The sequence below is a fragment of the Pithys albifrons genome, chromosome 2 (genome assembly GCF_047495875.1).
Source record: "Pithys albifrons albifrons isolate INPA30051 chromosome 2, PitAlb_v1, whole genome shotgun sequence".
Lineage (NCBI taxonomy): Eukaryota > Metazoa > Chordata > Aves > Passeriformes > Thamnophilidae > Pithys > Pithys albifrons.
The window spans coordinates 38869533-38896187 of record NC_092459.1 but is presented as its reverse complement, the minus strand read 5'-3'; the positions used below and the strand labels follow the sequence as shown (position 1 = coordinate 38896187).

General features: G+C 36.9%; 1 protein-coding gene across 1 annotated transcript; it reads right to left on the bottom strand.

Annotated features, from left to right (window-relative positions):
• Positions 1-1986: 1986 nt before the first annotated feature.
• On the bottom strand, positions 1987-24973 carry UFL1 (UFM1 specific ligase 1). Its single transcript, XM_071548790.1, has 19 exons — positions 24868-24973; positions 23447-23592; positions 22559-22587; positions 21714-21811; positions 20725-20839; positions 19595-19725; positions 18896-18954; positions 15496-15642; positions 14081-14256; positions 13226-13405; positions 12750-12870; positions 10569-10691; positions 8679-8799; positions 7608-7771; positions 6417-6547; positions 6195-6275; positions 5365-5450; positions 4741-4921; positions 1987-4050 (listed from the first exon to the last, which is right to left on the bottom strand). Exons 1-19 carry the CDS (start codon positions 24942-24944, stop codon positions 3838-3840), a joined length of 2379 nt encoding a protein of 792 aa, XP_071404891.1. The 5' UTR covers positions 24945-24973; the 3' UTR covers positions 1987-3837.
• Positions 24974-26655: the final 1682 nt, after the last annotated feature.

The window sequence follows — 26655 nt, the reverse complement described above, 5'->3', positions numbered from 1 at the left end:
TTTCCACAACCAAGAGCCAATAGATCTGAATCACTTAGTCTATAATGTCAAGTGGGTGGGAGCTGTTTTACATCACAGATAGATGAAAGAAGGAAATGTTTAAATGTTTAAAGATGTATTACATTACCTGACGACTTCAGTATAATTGCCAAATCTGGACATGTTCTGGAAGTTATCTGTGTCTAGGTAGTGTCTTGCAGTTAAGAATGATAGTCTGATTATTTTTGCCAATAACTGATAATCTCTGGTGGTGGCTGATTGTCCTGATAAATCTCTGAAGACACTTATTTTGTCATTACTTAAACTAGATGGAACACTTCTATTTTTATATATTCTGTAAGCTTTATTTATACCAAGCACCTTTTATTTCAAGTCTGTGATTTTTGCAGATTGATGAGAGGACAAGTTGGGTGTGAATTTGAGTCCAGAATGAGAATCATGAATAGTTTTCTCTTGCCTTTGTTTCCAGAAAGAGAAAACTCAAAGTACAATTCTTAACCAAGTATCTTTTCAAGTTCCCAGAGCAGATCAAGACAAAAGTATTACCCCACACAAATCTGTTGAAAGAGCTAGTGACACTTAGAAATAATTCCAACACAATGTTTTTTCTGTAAAGGATGAGAAGTTGAGACACCTCCTCCAGCACGTCACCTTCCTTGTGCTTCAAAGACTACTCTCAAACTTATCTAACTGTAGATTGAGACAATAATTGCATTAATAGAAGACAGACCCAGAGAATCATGTAAAACAGAATCAGAGTTTTTGCCAACAGGTACAAATTAAGTACAACAGAGGAGGTCAACAATAATTCTGCTGTTTCTTCAGAGTATCAGTCAGATGATGTTTCCTGCAGCTCTTGCATCGCTTCCTGAAATAGAAAGCAGCTTATTTTATCGGTCTCCCCACATGACCCGTCTTGACCTACTTTCCTGTTCACATTGAGGATTTGGGAAATTCATCAAGCAAATGGTGGTTAACTTTAAACTACTCGTTACTCTTGCCAATTTAGAATATTAATTATTGACAAACAAATATGCAAATAGATGGCATTCCTTAACAATTCCTAAAGAAAATAATAAGAATATAATGAAATAAAAAAATAATGAACTTGTTTTCCTGAGAAAATATCTTTGGCATTTACTGAGTATGTTCTGTTATTTGGGCTAGCAGAGAATGGAATCTGCTCTCACAAATATCTGTAAAGCCCAATTGTTGTTCAGAAAGTGTGTGTAGCATGGATTTGGAGGCTCAAAATGCACTCAAAGGAAAAATCACTACATACCTTGTTCTTATAATTCCTCCCTAAGCATCTGCTTTTGGTTTCTGCTGGACATGCAATACTGTGCTACACTGACTTTCAATCTGACCCACTAACTCTTGTATCATCTGCATGAGTACTAAACTTCCTATTAAATGAGCAATGCCAAATCTATCCAGTTTTGTAGAAATTTCCATTTTCTTGGCCTACTGTTACCTATTAGAAAAAATATTCAAGGAGCATTCAATTCTTCAGCAGCCTTGCTCATGACTCTACACAGAGAACAGAACTTGTAGTTTCATCTGATCAAGCTGCAAGATGGACTCACGCAAACAACAAAACTCAGTGATATTACTTAGAAACTTGTGCCAAATTTAAGAAGCTGTAAAACAAGACAGATAGAGAAAAAATACATGGGAAAGTTTTCCAATCTATGTCTCCTTGAAGCCTGTTAACAGTCAGAAGGTATCTGAATTTTAGTGCTTCCTCTGTATCTACTTCAAAAAATCTGTTTTTTTCCTAATTCTTATAACCTTGGGTACAGTATAGCAAGTTGAACACATGATAAATTAGATTCAGTAGTAAGTTCAGTATTCTTCCATCATAAAGCTGTAACAAACAAAAATACAGGGACACTGAGAATGGGGTGTTAAATCAAATGGTACATATTATTATCAATTGCTGTCTAAAAGCTGCAAGATGATCAAACACTGGTGAAATCAACAGAATGCTCTTTAAATACTTCATCGTTTAATGTTATTAAAATAATTTCATATTTGCATACAGAATTTCATATGGTATAATATTTACAAAATAGCCCAATATCATATAAAATTGTTTACATTCATTATAGGAATTTAGTAATTATTCTGGCTAAATAACAAGAAATCAAACCTATTCCCTGTGTTCAAACTAATTCTTAAACGAAGTTAACCTGAATATCTTTCATCTTTTACTCCTCCTTGTCTTTTATTGTCAGCTATGATAACCTCCAGCCAAGGAAAGAGAAACAACTACGCTCACTTCTGCCTTACAACTGGCAAATTGTTCTGCCTTGCTGTTGGTAAAAGATCAGCATTGACATGAAGATTGTTAAACATTAACACCTTTTAAATATATATAAAATTCTGTTGTTTACCTCACCAAAATTACCTTAACCTTGGTTATTCCGTTACTGAGTTTCCATACTTGGCCTCTTCAACTTCCATTTATTGCAATTTCAGGCTTGGGTATGTTTATGATTAAGCTCACAGAACACAAAAATTGTTGGGAAAAAGAAATATTTGAACACAGTAGACCTTGCACAGACTCTCCTCTCTTTCACCATCAGTTTTGGCAAGAATGGGTGAACATTTTTATTGAAAAGAACTTCTTATTACTCAAGCTTGATTTAATGTGAATTCCTGAAATTACACACGTGAAATCAATGGGCATTACTGAAGTACTAAGTATTTCCAGTTTGAAAATTATCTTCTCTTAAAAATAAGAAGTATATTTACCATATATTCACCATACAAGAATTGTCATTAATAATGGCAGAACTCTATTTTACACATTTTTGCTCTTTCCTGAATATATAAAGTACTGCTCATGCAAAAATAAGGCTGGTAAAACACTCAAGGGAAACAGGCCAATATTTCAGTCCATGAAGTTTATATAGAACGATCATAAACTAAATTCTTTTTAGGAAACTTGGGATAAACAGAACACCACAAGTTCTCTCAGTAGCTGAGAGAATGCAAACAAATTCTTTTAACTGCTATGGGAACTGGCCTAAGCACTCCACTAGCCTGCTGAATTAACATCTAGCACATACAATATGGCAGGTGTAACAGTATTTATCTGCTCCCAAAATACCAATGTAAAAGGGTATCACCTCCTCTGCCTGAATCCCAAGTTTTAAATGAACACCTATTTTGGACATTAGCAGAATGCATTAATAGCATCAGTGTGCTGATTTTCATAAACTTTCAGCACATTTAGAGACTCACATTAGTGCTGGGTCACTTTCCTTAAGCTTAGAAATATACACTTGGACTCCAGTGTTTTTACTGTTGTCATCCAGAGAACAGAAGATGAAAACATCCACTAATACCAGAGTAAGATGGCCTTCATTGAGATACTATAAGGTATCAGTGCATGTTTAAAGACTAGTATTGGAAACTTAGATAGGCTTACAGACACTTATATGCATTCTTTCTCTCACTATAAATCCAAATTAGAGAAGTAAATCTATCAGCCTGTGTGTGTATGGAATAAAATACAGTTATCTGAAGAATAACCATTTCTTGAGGCCTCACATGAAGATGCCAATTAAAGCCCACCAATTTCATACCCAAAGAGCTCACAACTGTGCTCTACCACATAAACATTTCATGTGTGTTAAATGTACACTGTAGTAGTGTAAAACAGAACTCTGTTTGCCACCATCATCCAGCAACTGTGTTCCCTGGCTGTGATTTGCAACTGTTAGAAGCCAAATTTTAAAGTCTGTCAAGCACTTTCTGTTGTCCTTCTCTGCAGAATAAGGAAAATAAAATCTGACTGTATCGTGGAAATGGGTGAACTTAATAGTAATTTCATTCCTCTGTTACAGAAAATTTCCTAGGCCTGAGAACAAGATCTTTGATAGAGGTAGTGATTTCCTGGAGCTCTTTTCGAATGGTATCTGCTCCTTCCTCCTCTTCCATGTTATCTGTTGTGTCACTGTCTCCATGTTCAGTTTTCTTAGTCTGGCTGATCAGCTGTTTCACCACTAATCCCTGGTATTTGACTAACAGAGAATGTTGATCCTGAGGGCAAAAGAAGAGAACAAAACAAAGGGATGACAACGTTACAGAGAAGATAGAAAGGCCTATAAAGATTAAATTCAAAAGAAAGCATTCCCCAATTCTTGCCTAAAGAGGGTTAGTGATACATATTTTGATCAAGCTGTTTGACCTCCTAAATTCTGAGACATTCAAGAGGCAGAAAAATGAAAAGTGCATCCATGCTGCAAAAAACAGAACAATTAATCACCGAAGGAGGGAAGTAAAGCAGTTAGTTATCATCAGCAGTTTTGGCAGTATGAAATACAGAATTTCAATATTTTTGCTTTTGAAGAGGTGTATCTTTCTTTAAAACTGAATTAAAGAAGTGTAAAAAGCAACCATGCTCTCTAGCTGAAAGAGAATGTAAAAATGTTCAGTTATCACTGTAAATGGAACATCCCCCTATACAGAGCTGTCTCTATGGATAAAGGCAAAGTACTAATAACAGACTGGTTTTTAATTTCATTAAAAAATATTGATGACAGATCCATGAAGGGATAAGTTTGAAATACAGTACAGATCAGAGGCACTGTATATTCTGTACATCAAGTAATGATCAGACATGAAACACAATGCTGCCAGGTTTATGCAGCAGAAGTAGTGTAAGGCACAACTTTTATGTTCTGTCACAGACAAAAGGTAATTTCCCCTTAAAAATCTAGAAAAGAATACCTCTGGGATCTTGCCACTTAGGAAGTTAATGATCTGTGGTACTGATCTTCCTGGTGCATGAAGCATACAGTGAGTTGAAAACTGAAATAACAGTACTGATGTCAGGTGCAGAACAAGAGCTGGATCTTCTGTGGCTTTTAATTGTTCAATCAGAGCTTGTCTGTGCTGAAACAGGACTTGCCTAAGGAACAAGAATACATAAAAGTAAGATTCTATGAATCTATCATATAGTAGTTGATCATAGACTCTAAACCAAATGTAGCATCAATTAGTTTTATTTTTCTCCTCTGACTAACCATTTATTTATATGAAATTCCAAAATAGCAATAATAAAAAAAAAAGTCAGCATGGCTATAGCTCAGATTTTGAAAGACTCCTAGAGAATTTATACACTACATTGTAGCAAGCAGTGAGTCAAGAAAATTAGCTAAAGTCTCCCCCCCCCCCCCCCCCCCGCCCACCCCATGGATTTAGGACTGCTTGACTTTGTATTTTTCTATTAAACAGTTTGGAAAGAAGGACTGCCTCTTACTTATACATTCCGTGAGACTGCTACCAAACTAACCACTTAGCATCTGTGCAGCAATACAGATGCATTTCATAGAATAAATAAAATTAAGGTACCTTTCCTTCTTTTTGTCTCCTTTTTTCACCATAACACCACAAATATCCACTGCAGAATCAAGGCACGAAAGAAAATCTTCTATACTCTATTAAAAAATTATACAAATATTTAATCCACGTTAGCAGATTATTAAAAAGGTTAACTCCTGTTCACAATCACAAGAAGCGATGACTGTGAATGCACGTGAAATAAATGAAAAAAGACAAAGTAACAAGTATTTAGTACAAAGTAACTGTGTTCATCTTACAACAGTTCATACACTTAAATACTAACCCAAACTGTATTTCATTAGTCTTAAAAATGGAATAAAAAATTAATACACATTCTAGAATTATTTGCTCTTCAGAAACCCATCAGTATGGCCTTTAGTATAAACAAATTAATAAATATCTCTCCTTTGTACCTACATGACCATAATCTGAATGTTTGTTTGTTTAAAAATAGCCATGATTTTACTTGTTAAGAAATACATGGGAGAACAATTAGGAACTTTGGCAACAAAATACAAGACACATCAACCACTTTACACTGGAGATTCTCTCTCAGCTTTTACTTTCCTCACTTGGCCGTAAAAGACACACACTGGATTCCATCTGGAAGCAACGAGATAGGTGACCACCAGTATCAAAATGTAAGATCACCTTTTCACCTCTGCAGGTTCACAGGTATGAAAACACACTCTCACTTGCCTTACACAAATTCAAAAGACTACTTTGCCTTCATCCTTCACAGCAGCAGTGGTTTTGTAGTACACTATGAACATCAGCTACTTATTAGAAATGTATCAGCAGAACAGAAAATCTGAACTTGGATTTCTAGATAATTTTACCTTGCCATTCAGAGAAGTATGCAGTTTAGTTAAAGGACCTTTGGTGTCTTCTGGCAGTTTACCCAAAATCTTGGTCCTGCCCTGTACAGGACCAGAATGGAAATAATTTGTAATATTTATTATCTCTTTTTATGTAGGCATATTCAAACAGAAGCAATCAGATACTGAACGAACATCACTGATCTACTTGAGATTGTCAAAAGGGAACTGTGATCTGTGTACCTCACTCGTGATTGTGGAGTAACTTTCTGTTGTCATCATTGAATCGGATGCCAAGAAGTTGAAAATAAGGTTTGTAATGTCTGTACACACAGTCTTCAACAAGTGTTTGGCAAGGTTAGTGTGAGTCTCATCTGTGAAAAGAAATAAGTAATTAAAGTAACTTATAATTATCTGATTCCTATGACATTATCACAGCATTTCCTAAAATGTGGTATCAACCATGAGTAGTATGAGAACATTATCTGGACACATGAAGCTAACATCCCTCATTTGCTGTTTCTAATGGAACAATCTTAAGTGAAAAACTGAGGTCTGTAAGAACATTTTAATGCAGTGTTAGTATTTCAAAGGTGTATCTGTGTAAGCAGTAAACTAGTCCCTGTACAATCCTCCTGAACCAGTAATAAACAACCACTGTTATCCACCAAGTAAGAAGTATGTAAAGGAAAATTCTGCAGGACAAGCAGTCAAATGAAATAGCTGAAGGTAAGCTCATACTTAACGCTGAAATAGTAAAATTAAAAAAATAAAAGGCTACAGAAGACATCTCCAAGAACAAAGGCTAATGGGAAATAACTCCATGTATTCCAAAACATAGGAATATTAGAGTTTTTCCTAGTGTTTCCTTTTCTTACAAGTTTTGCACCAAGAAAATTCTAGAAGAAAGTTAAACACAGCAGAGGATCTTGAAATGTCTACAGTGTTTTCCAAATGCTAACTTTTCAGTCAGATCAATCTGCAACTTTTTGACAGACTATCCTCAAGGAGTAGCTACTTTGAGTATCAGACTAGGAGGTTTAAACAGTAGCTTCTTAGATAGTATTCAGGTCTTTCACTAGTGGCACAGGTGACAGAAGCAAGTGAGCTCACTAATTTTTTCTTTTTCCCTAGACAATAAAAATTTGGAAGGAATGCAAACACTTCAGAAGGAAGAAGAAGAACATACAATTATCTTGACATAAGAAATAACAGAATATGGATATGAAATATAGAAAATGTATTTCAATAGGTGGGCAAAGTGATGTACTTCAGCATAAGGGCAGTGTTAGACAGAGCAAACAAATCTCAGGTGTTTTCTTTTTAAAATTTCCTTTTTAAACTGTTGCTCCTCTTTGACCTTGAATGTAGATTGTGGAATGCATTTAACACCCTTGAAGGAGCATATTAATTTTTACAGTATGTATTTTCTACCTGTGAAATGCTTTGTTCCCTTTTCAAATAACCGAATGTTGTTGTACAAGTTTGAGAACTCCTCCTGCAAGTCCTTCATAGTCTGTCTTCTGTTAGCTCCAGAGGAAGATGTTGAAGACGTAAAAACGGAACGCACAACTTCCTGGTAAGTTTTTGTTAAAGGTCTTAGAACAGGAAAGAAGAAAGGAGAAAACATTAAGCAAAGTGTAAAACTGTAGGTTTTCCCAAATAAATCAGAAATAGAGAAAGATATCTCCTTACATAGTAAAGAAATGGGATATGAAAGTCACAGAATGCTCAGATAAATAAAAAACAAATAATGGAAATAAAAAAAAAACCACTGGGAAATTAAAATGTACTTTGTAATTGCAGATGTACTACTGCTACAGTATGCATGGTATGTAAATGCTTGCCAAGGTTTTAACTCGTAACAACTCTAAATGGCAACAAGGTGAAAGATAGAAGTATTTCCACAACACTATTCACAAACTTTCAGAAGTCTGTGGAGAGATTTCAGGTCCTTCCAAAGATGCACTCCAAGTTTATTGAAACTGCTATTACAGTCTTATCATGTCCCTTTTGCTCTAAACATACATACTCACATCCTCTCTTGTATGTAATATCTTTTAAAAGAACTTTGCATGGATTATCTTTGCACAGATCAGTTTGCTGATGTAGTTTACTACCCAGTTCACATGGGCACCAGTGGAGCCACAGAAGGCAGGAAACAGGAACCTATACCAAAGGCCGTACTGAAGACGGGACTAGTGAAATCCCAACATGGATCAGTGTAAGAGGGTGGAAATACACTCGTAAAGCTGAAAATAAGCTTTGTCTGCATGAGAAACCATGCAGAACTACATACTGCTAAGCAGAGGCACTCCTCATTACTGTGTCAGCATGGCTTTCTAACACCTAAGAAGTATGTAACATGAAGCTGTACAGAAAAAGAACATTTTGGCTCACTTCTATCACCAAAAAACATTTTTCTAAGCAAGAAAACAGACTGAAGAGAAGATTCATCTCAACTGAATGACAAATTTCTAACTCCAGCTGAATTACAAAAATTACCTTCTTAGATGTTCAGCAATTTCTGTAATAAGCTCTTCAGGGCAATCCTGCAGGCGGGTCTTTAAAACATCCTCAATTTCCTCTTGTGACATGAAAGGGAACTCTGGTTGCTTATTCCTACCTGTAATGGCCATGAACAACATTCACTGACAAAACATTCAGTTTAGTATTGCTGCAATTACTGTGTGGCATGAGACACTGAAAAGCTCAAACATCCACAGAAGAAATGGAAAAAAAGGGATGACTATACATGACAGTTAAATTTTACAGACATGAAAAACTCATAAAATTTCTCTTTTGATCACTCAAAAGCTTCTGAACTAGTGTATGAGGACATCTGTTTTTGGTGAGACAATTCAGACTGCTTGGCCCATCCATTAGTTTAGAAACCATAATGTCACCAAGACCAAACGGAGTTAAAAAACCAAAACTGAATACAGTTTCTCATTTGAAGGATTTCATAGGCTTTTGGTTTTTTAAACTCCATTTAGTAAGGTACACAATCATGTAACACAGTATCCTAAACTTGAGGTTACAGTATAAAATGCATGACAAAGCAGAATTAAACCAGACCAGATTTCAGTAACGAAATCCACTTATATGTTGCCTGTAAATGTATACAAATCATTGCATCTGTATTTTGATTTTGCACAAAACATGAAGTTTGCCAGCACACTGAGGAATTTAGTTTTTACATGTAAGTAAGAGAACAGGATGATGGCAGAGAACCAGAAAAGGACAGTCATTCCATGTTCCAGATGCAGCTTAAAACAGGTTTATTCTGCACATGAAGTAACTGCATGTATGGAGATCAGTGATGTTCCTGGTTGTGCCACATTAGCAATGAGCATACAAGGTTATATAAAAAAGGGAAAAAAGAGCTTAAATCAGCTTTTGAAAGGGTCTTATTTACATTTGAATGGTTTCATCTGAATTTATCTTGAGATTGTGGCTCAATTACAATACAGCACTACAAGCAGCAATAACGGGAAAGGATGAAAGGCTACACCAAAAAATAGTGACTTAACTTTGTTTTATTCAGTAACTGAGAAGTCCTGAAAAATAAATTCATTTATATATGAAGTACAGTAATCTGTGACAGCAATATCAAACAAAATTAATATGCTGTACTTCACAACTTCAAGTATCATGTTTAAAAGTATTTTTCAGTCAGTACTGAAAGTCTAGATACTATGTATGAAATAGAAGCACACATTTCTGGTGCTCCATCAAGTAAAAGAGAGAACATGATCATTTCATTTGCAAACACTGTTTGCACTAAGTCTGACAATGTTGGCTTTTACTTCTTGGGAAGCCATCCATGCTCCTCCTAACTGTGAAGGTACAGAAATGGGCACCAATTCAAACTCATCCTGTAATACACATCTAAAACAAGCGAGACAGACTAGGCCTTCAAAGCACCTACTTTCCCCCAGTACAAAATCAGCAGTTACAAAGGCAGCTAGCACAGATGTAAAAGTCTCAGCTGAACACTATGACACTTAGAGACTTTGCATTTTATCCCTATGGAGGAAACTGTTCGACTGCTATAATTTGTTAATTTAGGCCATTCATTTATCATACATTAGTCAGCAGGTGTTACAAAATCAAATATAACATTCATCCCAAAATCTAAGGCATTTCCTACATAAAATAAATAAATAAACTTCTTTTTTAAAGACTACCTTTCAGTGAACATGGTATGGCCATTTAATTTAAATAGCAACATCATGTCCACTGATATAATTCTAACTAAATGGTATTCTCATCTTTGACATTTTACCTGACCTTATCTACACTGTGGGGGGAAGAACAGACATCTGGAAAAGCAAGTGATAAAAATGTGTTGAATTGATATGAATAGATGGTACCAAAAATAAAACTACAAACCTGTGACAGTCCCTTGTGACTCTTCATCACTGTCAGCATCCTTTCTTCCTTTCTTCTTGGTTTTCTTAATCTTGATCTCTCTGGCATTGCCACCGCCTCCTGCTCGAACGCTTCCACTGCCCTCTGGTGGGGAATTACTTGCTTAGTACACAGGCACTTAAGTTTACCACAGCATCATAATCTACCTGTGTTACTTGTTAATGCTGAATTAAAAGGCACAACCTAATTCTAAACATACCTGAAACGCATATTATGTAATCTCAAAACTATTAGTTTAATTCTTAAGAAAACAAAGCAACTGAGTCAAAGCTTTGTTTAAGCTAATGTCATTAATAAACACAAATACTAATCATACCAAAAGTGCATATGATTAAAAAAAACATAGAGCAATATCTTTCCTCCAGCAGAAAACAGATGAGATACAATTGTCCATAATGGAATGGAACATTATCTGTTGGCTAAAAATAACATCTTAGTAAGCATTTAGCTTTACTGTCCAATGATGCTGAATTACAGCTTGACAAAAATATTTCAGATAATGTCAACTTTGTTAATTTTCAGAGAAAGAATCCTACATGATAAGCATTTATTCAAAATACTCTTGGAAGCCCACATTCAATTCACTCGCACACTCAATCTTTCTTGACTTTTCCTAGATGACTATAAAGCAATGAGATGTTCCAGTTCTGACACACATAATGAGTTACTTTGTTCAGAGGTCCTGTAATCAATGTATTCAACTGCAGACAGAATCTCAATTTGCTATGTGGTCCCTCTGTGCAAAGTAAGCTGTTCTGCTGTTTGTTCCCTTTTTCATAGCTTGTTGTTTTTTCACTTGAAAGAAATTTAAACTCCCGAATAACTGTTCCATACATGCACTATGCCTTGAGAAAGTAGGTATTTTTTCCATTTAAATATATGGTTGAAGATTTCAAGTAACTGCATTATGTAACAATACTATTATTTAAGAAAAGGAAACACAAAGACAAGATGCTACTACTTATAAAGCTGACGGTGTCTGTTACATGCTACAGATAAGATTTTTAAGCACCACTTTGCAGGAAAAGAGATAAAAACCCAGTGAAATGCGACTGCATTGCGACTGCATTACAGTCATTACATTACATAAACTGTTACATTAGGTTTCTTTAGGTAATACACCTAACAGTCCATAAAAAAGAAAATATTTCAGGGCAGTGCTTGCTGATAGTGCAGCATGTTACCTGTGAATATGAACTTGTCTAGTCATGCAGTACAGGCTTAGTAGAGTCTTAGTCCTCAGAGTCATTCTATTATGATAGTTTAATCAAGGTTCAAGCTTCTCTGCCTCAGCTATGGCCTAGCAAAATTTGCTGTCTCTTGTTAAGAAGAATATAATGTTTTATTTTGCAGATGAGTATACTCAATTAAGCTAGATGCATCTCCTACTTTCAGCAGCACCTAACACTCTGTATGTGATTCAACATAGATTGCTCAGTTGTGTTGTAGCAACACAAGAACTACATAAAATTTTTGGGAACTGACAATACAGTTCTCAGATTGAATAATGTTTTAAAAATCAAAAATATTTCAAAGGGTTGAACCCACACATTTTTATTCTTCCTTGGATTAAAAAACATCCAAACAGCCACCACAAAAATGGAGTAAGGTTTGTGATTAATTTAACCCAGAATATACCTCAAAGGAAACTGTCCTAACCTTCAAGCAACTGTTACATGTGCACACAGCAGAAAATTCTCTGGCATGGAAACATTATCCAAAAAACCCTCCAAAAATATTTTAGCTTTCCTGCATCTCTGGAAAGCGGAGACTAGAAGTGTCTCTACACTGAGTAATAAAAAATGGTATAGGTCCCTGAGCTAATACTGGTTTTACTCTGCTTTATGTGACCATACTGTATACAATAATAAATAAACGTAGACTCCTCACTTTTAAAACCAGCTACCTTGTGTTGGACTAACTCAACAGACCTTTATGGTACTTCCTCTGCACGTCTAAATCTGAAATTATTTCTCATGGATAGATATATAGCTCAGATATATCTACATAAGTGTTTGGATTATTTCTTAAATTTATCTTCAGCAATGGACTGAAGAGTACAAAATATACAAACTCTAAAGTACTTCCAAGGCAAAACAAGCCTTTTTTTGGCTAATAATTCAAGTAACAATGATATTTTACCTGTTGCTTTCTTTCTTCTTTCATCCTTTTTGTCTTTTCTATTAGCATATAAATTCTCTAAACCAGAAGCCTGTTTTAAATCTTCTTCAGTGATTAAATTAACAGGGTTGTTTTTCATTTCCTGAAATGAAGCACATGCACTTAACAGCAAAGATACACACAGCAGCACCAAAAGATATATAAGAAAACATTTAAGCCAATAGACCATTTTCAAGTATATTAAGCAAAGATATGTCTTCCAAGTGCAACATATGAATAGACTGTTATTCTTCTCTTCAAAATTTGGCATCTGATCATACTGTTACAGTGACTGTGTTCCCTAAGTGCACCTGAATATACATTAAATTACACTGATTACATATACAAACCTTTTATTTTGTATGAGATGTAAAGAAATGGTAACAGCAAATAGAAGTCATGCAAGTTATACTCTAACACTCAATGTACTCTGCATCTTGACCAATAAAAAATGGTACCTTTTCAGCTTTCTGTTGCATCATATCAGAAAAGAGGTCAGCACAGCTGCTTAGAAATTTCTCACTAACTGCAATGGTGTCACTGAAGACTAAACCTGAAGAGTTTTTGTTTAAAGATCTCATCACTTGCTGAAGCAAAATCCCAACATCATCTACTGACAATGAGCTGGGCAGAAGAGTCTAGGGTAAAGAAAATCAAAACACATTAACCTTATATGTGGATGAACAGAATTCAGAGACATGTCATTTGACATCTGTTAACTATTTAGAAAACACCGCACTTTTGAAGTTAAACTAGTAATTTAAGAGTATACACTATTTTAAATCTTCTAACATCCCAAACAAGCATTGCCCTAGAGCGATATCTGTTACCCCTGGGTAAACACATGGCAAATTCTTCAAAGTGAAGCTCAGCAGCTACAGAGCAACACCAAACACAAAACAGGAGGCCTTAAAAATGAGAAGGTAGTGCTGTAAGGCCTAAAATTAGGATTTAGCCAAGACAAAATGGCCAAGATCCCTTGGCTTACCGAAAGTGTCATAATTCAGCTTACATTTTTTTTTAAAAAGACCTAACATATATATTGCTCTCTAGCAGAATACTTTAGCACCAATTTTAAAATAAAAGTTAGTTTTACGTATCTATTAACTTAATACCAGGATGTCCTTTCCCTGTTTTTATTCAGATTAAATCAAAGGAAAATAATGCCTTTTTATTTGTCATTTTACTTAATTTTCTTCTTTGACAATATGGAATTTCATTCTACATATGCCTAGTTTCAATAAAGTATCATTTGACACAAAAATAAAGTAGAAGAAATAAATCCAACAAGAACAAGTGAAAGGATTGCTTACTGCTACATCTATCCAGTTTCCAGAGCTGATGGCGTCCTCTACAGAGGCTTCGACTTGATCCACAATTTCTTGACCAACACAAGCTGCTCTCAGAAATAACATTTGTGTGGACTTGTATCTTTTTTTAATGTAGCCTGCTGGGTCAGGGATGCCAAGTCTGTACAACGCATCAAATTCTACAAAATAGTTAGATGCCTGTTACAATTAAGTTCCATCATATACATACAGAATCTTATGGGATGATTTTATTTTGAAAGCAGGAAATGAAGAATTACATACAGTTTTTATACAAGTAAATGCAGTCAAGCTAAGGCTGACCTAAAACTTAGTTCAGTACAGGCTACACCTAAACATTAAGAGAAATAAGAAGATTAAATCACAGACATGACTTTGGTCTGAGTTTAGAAAAAAAATTTTTTTTCAGATTCTTATACCATTAGGTTTGTATTTGCAATTACACCTTTCCAAAGTATTCTAATATTATATGAAAAATATTTACAATATACACAGTGTCTTTAAGTTTATATTTGCAATTACACTTTTTCAAAATATTCTAATATTACATGAACAATATTTACAATATACGCAATGTCTAAATGGTTTGTTTTCGAGTTACTCCAATATACTCACAGAATCATGCAATGCTTCACAAGCAAAGCATTTCTACAATCTGGCAGAGTATACTTAGGATGTTCAGAAAACATTCAAAGACTTTGACAAGGAGCGTATCAGTCAAACCGTATTACAAAAACACTTAATACTACCACTGTAAATTATGGTGAGCCTTTTCAATCTGCAAGGCTAACCGTTACTTAGGGACTGACCATTTGGGAGCATAAGGGTACATTATTTATTCAGGTCCACGTTTTCCCATAGCTCATGATGTTTTACAACATCATCATGCAGCATCACTCAGTTTTAAGTTAGATAGAGTTGTCTGGATTCAAATCAGGACACTACTGTTACTCACTCCAGTTCTACAAATACTATTTTGGAAAAACATTCTTCCTGTGCACTGAAAATTTGGACTATTATCCACCAAAGTTTGGTTGTAATCTGGAAACCTGGCCTGAAATTCCCACCATGATCACCTTAACATGATCATCCACAATCTACAATAAGCAGTTTAAGGAATGTTTTCAAACCAGTAATAAAAGCAGCATTTGCAACTCTGTCAATGAGAAATAGTTACTCTTCAGCAGTATAGTTCGATCTGCTGAAATACACTTCTTCATGATAAAGAAAAAAACATCACTACAAGCAAGATGGTCTTTTAACAAAGGACTATCAACTGGTATTGATTTCCATTTATTTTTGTGAGGTTTCAGTTTAGGCACGAGCTATGTTAAGGCAAGAGCAATTACCTAAAGTAGTTTTAGAAAGATATTTTATCTGTGAGAATATAGATTAATTACCTAAGTAACCATTCTGCTTGAAAAAAGAATCCACCCAGTTGCTCTGTGTTCTGGCATAGATGTCAGGAACAAACACAGCCTTATCCTGTCTCCCACCAACCACAGTGCCTTTTAGACGACCAGTGTTAACAAGTTCTTCTAGCAAAGCTACAAGAAGAAAATAAATGAAGAGACATTTTCTACATCTCTATATCCGTTATTCAGAAGACAGCATTTATTTTCCCTGGTTTGTTTCTTCTTTCTTCCTGCCAATGCATTGTTTATGTGTGTTCTAGTGAAATATTTCCAAGTTCTATCAATTATTTTTAACACAAGTATGTATTTATAAAAGCTCTGGAAATCACACATTTCAAAAGAGTGAGCCATCATGGCAGGATCTAAATGTTTTTTATGGAACATATACCTGGGCAGTTTGAGCTTTTAATTCAGAAAATGCAGACACAGGAGAATCTTTCGCTGGCCAGACAGTAAAATATATGAGCATTTTATAACAATGTTCTCTTTGAATTCACTGCTTGCATGTTAAACCAAGATGGAAAAAAGAGATCTAAACACACTAAAGTGACATGAAAAATTGCTACCTAAACTGCAATAATAACCTCTTGAGAATGAACAAATATTGCCGACAAAGAACATATTGGTAACTGGCAGTACCAGAGTACTAAACACTTCTTGATACTAAAATAAGGTTTTTTTCAATCCATTAAAGGTGTAGAGGAATATCTCATTTGCCTCCTGTGTTCTGCCTTTCCCCATTTGTAATATAATAGGTATACTTAAAAAAAAATCGGTGACATCAACTGCAAAGCTCTGCTGATTTCCAAAGCTTTGCTGGATGGCTTTTTTATCCTTAGTTTGTGTTAATTTCCATTTCATTGAAAGACTGGTTTACTCTGGAACAAAACATTAAACAGTATCCTCATTAAATATGGGCAGCAGTCAACATTACAACATGCTTAGTACAGCATACAGAGGTTTAGCTCACTTATGCAGAAAAATTTACCTGAAAATTTGGTTCCAGAAGTACAGCATATTAAATCATGGTGTTTTTTTGGCAGATATGCTCATAGTGTAGGTGAGCCACTATAAGCTAGCAGTTATTGAACACAACTGCCACTAGTAAAGCTGAAAAAATGCAAAGAAATAAAAACCGATTTAAACAAAATATAGCTTTATATAATCTAAGGCGAGAGCTAGAAATTGTGTTCTGCCATGGTTCAATTACATAATATAAAATGGACCTTTTAAGACCAATTTTGGAAATAAAATTTGATTTTTATACTTCCTAACACTTTAGCTACCCTAGAAAATAGTCAACGTGCCTATTCCACTTACACAACTGTCAGATGATAGTCTGGTTCTCTGTTTTGCAATTCAACTTCTTTTTATGTTTTTTATGAATAAAAAATTGACTTTAATAGATTTTTAACCAATTATGTGGAGTACTAGCAATGAACCAGTCTTCAGAGAAAGAAGATGTCAAAAAAACCCCAAGTGAAATGAAGTTGTCAGTTAACTTCCATATTATACCAAGTGTCAGTTTTAAAACTCCAGGGCAGCGAAGGTGCTCTCAAAGATTTCACAGACCCTGCTACAATTACGTATGGACAGTATTTTGTTTTAAAACAACAGGACTTCTGAAGAGCTACTATAACCCCATACTTACTTTTAAAGGTGACCAAGTAGTTTGTAGTGTTCTATTAAGTCTCTGTCAAAGTCAGGCAAAGATAGTAAGTGTCCCTACATGTCTGCCCTACATCAGTAACATAAAATTCAGAAACGAAGCACATCTGTGATTTCATTATGCTTTGTAATTAGTGTTTTAATGTAAGTAGTTTCTCATTTCTAAAACTATTTTCTGTCATAACTTCATGCCAGCTTAAGATGAATAGCAGCACAGCTATGTGACAGACCCAAAGAATAATGTTTATCTTTTAAAATTAGTTGTTTGCAAATTATGTAAACATTAAACTGAACTTACATTTTTATTCTGTAAGGGACAGAAAACTGACAAAGACCACTTTAAAACACATTACTAACAGTGACAAAGATAAAAAGTGAGAAGTAATGTCATTAAAAGGTATTTTTCAAGCTTCCAGCATTTGTGAAATTGAAATGGTATCTCAGCAAATGGGCACAATAAAATTTAATGTGCTCTGGCAGTCAGTAAAAAGATAAAAAGACCTTTGAAACTTACAAAACTGCACATGTAATGAAAGACAGTGAGAGACAAAGAAAAACTAAAGAAAAAGACAAACAAATTCACTAAAAAACCCCCAGGAAAGTACTAGAAATACATATTATGTTGATGGCTGGTGACAAAACACCAGAACTTTAATTCACATTAACACTGTAGAAGAGCAAAGCATGATGATATACTTGAAGGACTTGTTTGAAATACACTGTAACAAATACTGAAATTTGCTGGGTATCGTAATATTATTATAATGCAATTTAACAGATTTTCCTTTTGATCTCTGAATACCTGGATGGTACATTAAAAAACGATGAACTTTTAAATTGATTATGTGAAAGTAGAGTGTTTAATGGTTTTATTTAAAAGCTAAGGTTTTATTTTTTAATGAATAAGCTTGTTGCAAAGAACAAGAAGCTAAGGAGAGAGATACTACAGTGGAGCTAAAGTTAGCAATGCCCTGAAGGCAAAAAGACACAATTAAACCAAAGAGAAGTATTAACTTTCGTGTGAAGAGATAGAAAACCATGTAAGGATTTTAAAGACCAGCAGCACTTGGTCAGCCAGCATGCAAGATTAATAATGCTTGAAGCAGCAACTTGGAGAGATAGGAGTGGAAAGAAAAGCTGTAACACTAAACCAGACAAATAATTAAATAGTGCCTAAAGATTTCAGCAGTTGGATAGTGAATCTTTATGCATTTCTATTTAGAAAAGGAACTGCTGAAAATAAAAGCAAACAGTTTAACAACATGCTTTATCTCTCAGCATATAAAGTCATTTAACTAAGAGCATAACAAAAGCCCTGCCTCTGCTATCACAGAGAAAAGTCAGTAAATAAAATCCTGAGTAGTTAATGCCATTTGGGTACATAAAATCTGTCCCCTTTTGTGGGCTTCACTGATAATACTGCCAGTAGGTAAGGGCAAATAACAAACCAGATGACTAAATAAGTACTGTTCTTCTTGCATCATTCTGCCCCCAGAGGCATTTCATCAACATGTGCTTTCATTGCTTTAGATACAGAGAACATCCCTTCAGCTATAGATAGCACAAAATGTTTAATGCTTTCTACACTAAAGAGAAATATATTGTTCTTTACTCCAGAATTAAGGCTATATACTAAAATGCTTCTTTGAAAGCATACTCCTAGTAATAAAGAATGAATTACCTAACAAACACACAAAGTATTCTGAATGAAACTCACAGTAAAGTAAATGTTCTTGAAATCCATACCGAGTGATCAAGTTACTTACAGGTGTAGGCCTTGGAAAAAAAGAGAAAAACAAAACAATATAAGTTAATGACATGAAATTGATGTGGAGAATCCAGAAATTAGTGAAGTTACACCAGACAGACAAACATGTTATCTTAGCCTCAGGGTGTTATACTGATGTTTAAAATAGCTTACAAGGATTTAATTTTGAATTACTGTGAAGTTGTATCTTATAATACAAAGCTACAATAATTATTGTATGGAAACTTTTGCTCTCCCAAGTTTTTCTCTTCCTACAAATTGCCACAGAAGTTTATTTATATAGTTATCTATAATCACATGTAGTTATCATATCAATATGTAACTGACTAGGGAGAACTGGAGTGACAATGAAGACAGATATTCTACAAACAAACAAAAGAACAATGGATTAAAATTTTCTTCAGCCAAAAAACTAAAGTATGTTATATATTGTATATTATTATGCTTCCCTTGTTCTCATTTCAAAAGGAGGTCTCCATTTCTAAAAAGTGAGTGTAACATAACTGAGTATCTCACCCAGGAACTGAACTTGAGGGAATTCACCCATAGGTTTCTATTTTCTTTTCTTTTTCAATCACAAGTCAATTTAGTCCATAAAGATCTACGTTAAAAATAGTTTGATATGTGGTTGCAGGTGTTGCCATTTACCGAGTAATGGCAGTGAAGAGGCCACGGATGCGTGCTCGATGGCGGGACACAAAGGCTTCTGTAAAAATTACTCCACGGTTTTCCTGGTCAAGTTGTCCACGAATAATTCTGCCCAAACGTCTGGATAATGCCTGTAAATGGAAGGATTTAGCTTTTCTAAGAATGCCCTCTTCTATTGGATAAATGTGTTATCAAATGATGACATAAAACTGCAGAAGAAGTATGGTTTGGAGACGCACAATGAAAGGGAAGACGTCACCGTTGTGTTAATTTTGTATGAGCCAGCGACCGACAAATTCACTGTTGACCTCTTCAAAAAATTAATATAAAAATTAACAACAACCAACAGAAAAGAAGTACCAATGGTTTATAAATGAGCATCCTTGCAAAGTGAATTAAAGCCAGGAAATACTATCCAAGAAAGAAAGAGAAACCATGTAACAATTTTTGTGTGTTAGAAATCTTTTTGTAGAAACTGATCATGCAATAAATACTAGAGGAAGTCTGTTCATACACTGAGATCCGGTAAGACTGCTGTGACTGCTCACCTGGCACATGCCACAGGATTACCCTTTGAAAAAAACACCTTCCAAAAAACAGCCTACCTTGACTGAAACTCAACAGAATTCTCCCTCTATCCTTTTAAACACTCCATAGTCACTAACTGAAGGTAAATAGTTTTTTTGTTTCTACTTTGGACATCTGGCCTCAGCTTCTAAAAATTAGTATTTATCTTTTCTGAGTAAAATGAAAGGACCCTACCATCCTATCTCTGCTTGCTAGGTAGCTAATGAGACTGATGAAATTAGCCCTACATTTTTTTCCAACAAATTTTCAGATTTTACACTAATCTAAGAGGTTCCTAACATTACTAATCCTAATCTGTTTCTAACAGTCATACAGATTCAGAAGAAATTTTGCCAGTAGTGATACAGCAAACATCAACCCCAACCAGTGAATAGCTGTTACAGTGTAACCTTTATGTATCTAGTACTTTTCTGCTTAGAATGGCAAGCAGTTAAATATCTTGCGATTATTAAATCACAATTAAAGTGACAGACACTGCAAAGACAACAAAAGAAGGTGAACACAATCAATTCTGCATTTGCTAGGTTGGTGGCTTGCATCACCTGTATCAGGAAGTCTCCTGGAAGGTCATATGCCTTGCAGAGTTCTGATATTGTCACCTGTCCGGTTTCCTGCAGTTTATCATTTACTTCTTCTGCTAATTGATCCAGGTAACTCCTTATGTAAAAACAAGAAAAAAAGAGACAACACATTAAAGTGTGAAATTCAAGATCAACCTCAAGATCACATGCTGAATTAATAACTGACCTCTTTTAATATACCTCTTTCTGCTGCATGTTTGCAAAAATAAACTCCAAGTTATTTTAAATTAATAAAGGAGAACAATGAAAAGGTGTGGTTTCTTAAAACGTCTGCTAACCAGGTAGCCAGTATTAAGATTGGTCATTTATTTGCTTGTATGAAAACGTCAAAAAACAGAAACAGGAAAACATAATGCCAAAAAACAGAAACAGGAAAACATTTCAATGAAACTTAAGAAAGGGCTGTAGTGAGCAAGACAGGCCTTAAATAATTAAAGAGAGCCAGGAACTTCATACTCTTGGACAAGAACAGATCCTGCAGCTCAATCAATAACAAGAATAACTCTGTAAGAGTATTACTTCAGTGTTGTTAGTGTGCTGAAAGCCATGCAATATCAAGCTTAAACATTTTAGGCTTGTGAGGTACAGCAAGAGGTGGGAAAAAATGAGAAGGTTTGTCAATAGCTGAGGCAGACAGCAAAGCCATAGGGCAAATGACACGTGGCTCCTGTACACAAAGACATTGGGGAAGAAATGAACCCTCAAGTGCAGTACACTCAACACAGACATTCAGTAAGGCCTCTGCTCCATGGATTCACTGCATGCTTTGCTGAGACAGACCACACTTGCCATTTGGAAAAGTATCACTAATCACCACCAAGCATCCCTAGTATCAGCCAAGAAAAATGTATTTCATTTCAGAAGCCACAAAGGCTGGACACAACTTTTAGTCCGTGTGTTAAAAAATAAAAAAGGTGTGAATTATACATACTGCTCCTGAAGGTACTCACTCATTTATAAGCTGTCCCAGGACAAGCTGAATAGTTTTTTCAGATTTAACGATGTCATTAGCTCTGTTTTCAATGTGTAGAAGGTCCACATTTATTACCTAAAAAAACACCCCAAAACAACAAAACCTCTTATCAGAAATTTAAATTGAAAATAATCCTCAAACACTGAGATACTTCTTACACACTCCTATGTCTTGAGGAAGGGTGCCTTTATTTTTTTCTACTATTGCATACATACACACTTAGTGTTTTGAAATAAAGTAGCAGTACTTTAGGGGAAAAAATCTCTCTTTGCAACTGTGACAAGGTTAAAAGAAAGCTATATAATAGAAAAAAAAGCAATGTTAGAAAATAGCAAATTGTTTTTCAGAGAGGTTTTCTGATTCCAAGTAATTTTGCTTAAGCCAGAAGGGAAAATTAGTCACAGATGAAGTCTACTGGAGGACAAAGATTAGTGGAGACAAGAGATTAATGAAGAGGGAAGATCCAAAAAGGCATGCAAAGTTAATTATGCATGCTCCTGCAGCTTTCAATTTAAGTGGGAAATGTACTTCCTTTCTGTTTGCCCTCCACAGTTTACAAAGAAGAGTTCATAAAGAAAATTTGTGTATTTCAGTGGTGATTTCAGAATTCCTAGATTATCATTAAGCAGAGAGGAGTTTTGATAAAGCAATAAATGGATGGATGAAGTAATCTGCAATACTCTGACATGAGCTACCTGCTCTGCACAGTTTGTTCTGTTTTAAAAAAATAACTTAGCTGGAGCATAACCAATGAAATTCATATTTACAATGTACAAGGTGAATTAAAAAAAAGAAGTGTATAGTTTTTATTACTAAAGTTACCTGTTGTAAGTCGACAATGTTAACTCGACCTTCAAGAAAAGTAGAAATACACTTTTAGTACAAAAAATATATTTGAACAGGATTTAGAATATAGCACAGTCCAGTTTGCACACAATATTTCAATAGGTTTTTTTGTAGATCAATTAAACTAGTCAGTGAGTACCAAAACAGAGATTGTCTACACTTCCTAGCTTTATATGATGCCAAAAAACCCCGCAATTTTTAATCCAATCCAAGCTGTCACACTGATATGATACACAATGGCATAACACAAACTGAATTATACCTGTGGTAACAGTAAAACATGGCTAATTTCTTAAACATAGTAAGAAGTTAGTTTTCCAAACACACGGTGTGAAAATCACACTTACATATAACTACAATTACAATACACTGCCTAATCATTAAAACCACTGACAGAAAGCAGTCTGAGGAGAATTTGGTTTCTTATATATAAGTCAGATCTTACAAAGCAGATGGCTCTTCACACTGCTAAAATAAAAGACTTGTCAATGGCAATTTACAAATATTATTATTACTAATGGCCTGAGAGGAGAATGATTTTGAAATTCCAAGTCAAGGCCTAACATCTGGGCCAGATACTCAACCATATTAAGATGGCAAATTTCCTTCAAAAGGATTCTTAGACAACTTGACGTTGGAAATTCTGTATGAGTGAAAATAAACCAAGTACCATATGCTTACCTAGAAGCTTGACACAGATCTCAAGTGAAAATAAATTCAGAGTAGGTGAATTAATGTGTAGATGAAGCAAATGTAAGTAAACTTTTTTTGAAAGATTAAGACTACTGCAAACTTTCAAATTCTTTCTGTAGTCTTTGGAATTAACTTCCAAGTCCAAAGGAAGAAAGCAAATGCCACACTTACCACCACAAACGTGAAGCTCATCCCGGATCTCCTTAGTAATCTGTGCTGGAGTGACATACTCCTTCCCATCAAGTGTGTGCACTACTTCCAACTGCTTTTCCGCAATCAGTTTAGTGACAATTTCTATACAGTTCCGTTCTGACAATCTATCAACGGCATAAAGAATAAGCAGTTATTCTAAGTGAGTACTTGCTAAAACTACCTTTAGATTGATGTTCCTAAAATACTAAACACAGGAAGTCCAGTGAAGATTACTTGCTGTTCTGTGCGAATATACTTTTTCAGACAAAACCTCCTGATTTCTGGATGGTGCTTATGACCCACCAAATCATCCACGTGGCTTCACTTAGGCAGTTCACCCTCTAAAACAGCAAACAACTTTCCCTCTCCTGAACAGCTGTCAGCTCCTCCAGCGGTGGGAATGCACCTGCTGGTCAATTTATGAATGGCTGTGCTTGCAGAACTTCTGGGCAACCAGACATAAGGAAGAAACGAACACACTGGAGCCGTGACCAGCTTGAACTGAGCTGAGATTACACCCCCAGGCGCTTTCATAGAATCAATTTGGTTGGAAAAGACCTCCGAGATCATCAAGTCCAACCCTTGGTCCAAGTCCTGTCCATTTAGTAGATCATGGCACTCAGTGCCATGTCCAATCTCAGTTTAAAAACCTCCAGGGAAGGTGAATCCACCACCTCTCTGGGCAGCCTATTCCAATGCCTGATTACTCTCTCTGTAAAGAACTTCTTCCTGATATCCAACCTAAACCTTCCCTGGCAGAGCTTAAGCCTGTGCCCCCTTGTCCTACTGTTGGTTGCCTGAGAGAAGAGACCAATTCCCACCTGGCTACAACATCCTTTCAGGTAGTTGTAGAGTTATAAGGTCTCCCCTGAGCCTCCTCTTCTCCAGGCTAAACAACTCCAGGTTCCTCAACCTTTCCTCACAGGACTTGTGCTCAAGTCCTTTCATCAGCCTCGTTGCTCCTTCTGTCCATTTTTATTTTATTTTATTTTATTTTATTTTATTTTATTTTATTTTATTTTATTTTATTTTATTTTATTTTAAAAACAACTTTTGGGCAACCACACATAAGGAAGACACAAACACACTGGAGCAAGAAACAAACACACTGGAGCCGTGACCAGCTCGAACTGAGCTGCGATTACACTCCCAGGCGCTTTCGTGGGCCTCATGCACGCTGTGGGGTGCCAGGCGCGCCCTGGGGGCTCGCAAGCGCTGGCACAAGGGGAACTACGGAGGGCAAGCGCTGGCACAAAGGGAACTACGGAAAGGCCGTGCCCGACTGGGCCCGCCGGGCCCGCGGCGGGGAAGGGAGCGCGGCCAGCGGGGAAAGGAGCTCGGGCAGCCCAGCCCAGCGGCGGGCAGGGGCTCGGCGGCGGTCCTGGCGCCGCCCTGCTCACCTGTGGGCCACCTCTGCGAACTGTGCCCGCTGGAAATCGGCTGCCAGCCGCCGGATCTCCTCCCAGGCTGCCGCCATCGCGCCGAGCCCGACACGTCAGCCCCGGCCCGCCGGGCACAGGACGGGCAGAGACCTCCACCCGCAGCGCCGCCTGCAGGGCCGGAGCCGGCCTGGGGAAGGGAACAGCAGCAAACTGCGAGAAAAGGCGGGGGAAAGTGGTTTTCCGACGCTGACCTGACTCCAGGACCACTTAGCAGCCCTCACCCGGCTGGACGAGCCGCTCTCCCGCCGGGGACACCTCGAGAGCGGCTCGTTCAACCGGGCGAGGGCTGCTCAAGCTGGGCCTGAGATACGAGCCGAGCTTTCAGTGTGTTCGTGGAAATAGGAGCCGCCGTTGCCGAAAACCGAAATGAAATTTAAACGGCACATAGGTTATGGGGTCTGTAGTGTCGCCGTTCAGTGGCAGCGCTGTTAGACAGCGTGGGGCAGGTTAAGCCTGTATGGCTGTGAGGCCAGAGGGAGCTGCACAGACATTAAGGCTTTGCCGGCTGTTCTGTGAAGATTTGCCTGTGGCAGTGGATGAGAGCAGAGGGAGCCTCGTCCACCAATGCCTGCGCCTTCCAGGCGGGACATCAGCGGGACACCGCGAGCTGTCCAGCACCGGGAAAGTGGTCCAGGCTACTGAGGCTTGCCATTGTCCTTGTCCTTCCGTATTTCCTGCCGAATCCTGCATAGCCACTGTCCCGTTGTGTAAAGGCGAGCACTCTGGACTCTGAATCCCAAGGTCCTGAGTTCGAGTCTCAGTGGGACCGTCCCCTGGCAGTTCAATGCCTCCCTGCCATCCCATCCCGTCATCTCGGATGTTCAGCAGGGTCAGCCCCGGTTAGTACCGGGTGCTGTGACAGTCCCGAGGACTTCACTGTCACTGTCCAAGCTCGCTCGGCCGTGGCAGATGGACCTCAGGACTTAAACGGTGGGGCCAGTTCTGCACATGCTGTGCCTCACCCAAAAAATCCACTCCGCAGGCTGGAAGGGCACACCCACGTGGGGAGAGCCCTGCCCAAATCTTCATTCCTGAAGTCTGTCCATACATATACATACACTGTTTTCACTGACACTGAGCATCACTCTGTGACTCTGCCTTCCAAAAGTCACAGAAAAAGTCTCTGGCATAGTTGGTGTCAGTTAAAATAGTGCAAACAAATACTTTGCAAAGAACTGGCATAGGAAGTTTTAATAGCATGTTTATAGTGGATTTCCTCAGTTGGTAAGATTGACAAAGAGATAAATGACAGGTTAGCAAAGGCATACAGAGCTTTTGGAAAACTCCATAAAAGAGCCTGGTCCAATACATATGTATGTATGGCCAGACTTTGCAAACAAAGATTTGGGAAGGGCCTGCTTTGGCCTTTTTAGCCACCAGCTGCTTGCAGCAAGCATGGATAGAGCACTTCCCAAATCTTTGTTTGCGAAGCCTAGTAATGATGATGATAGTGGGATAAGCATGTGGCTTCAGTTTTGCTGGTAATTTTCTCTGAGATGAGAAACTGGGTGCGGTATTCATTTTGTTTAGGCATCCAAGGCTACTGTTAAGGTCTGGCCTTGGACCTTCACAGGCAGTGAAACAAGCTAATGTTTGTTGTGCAGCTCTTCCTAAAAACATGCATCTAAAACAAGTTCACCAATTACTCACAGGAGGGAGGGGCCCGGTTTCCTCCACAGCCAAGGACAGCAAGGAAGATTTCTTAGCCAGGTCCTTGATTAAGACATATTTCTGTGGAATGAGTAG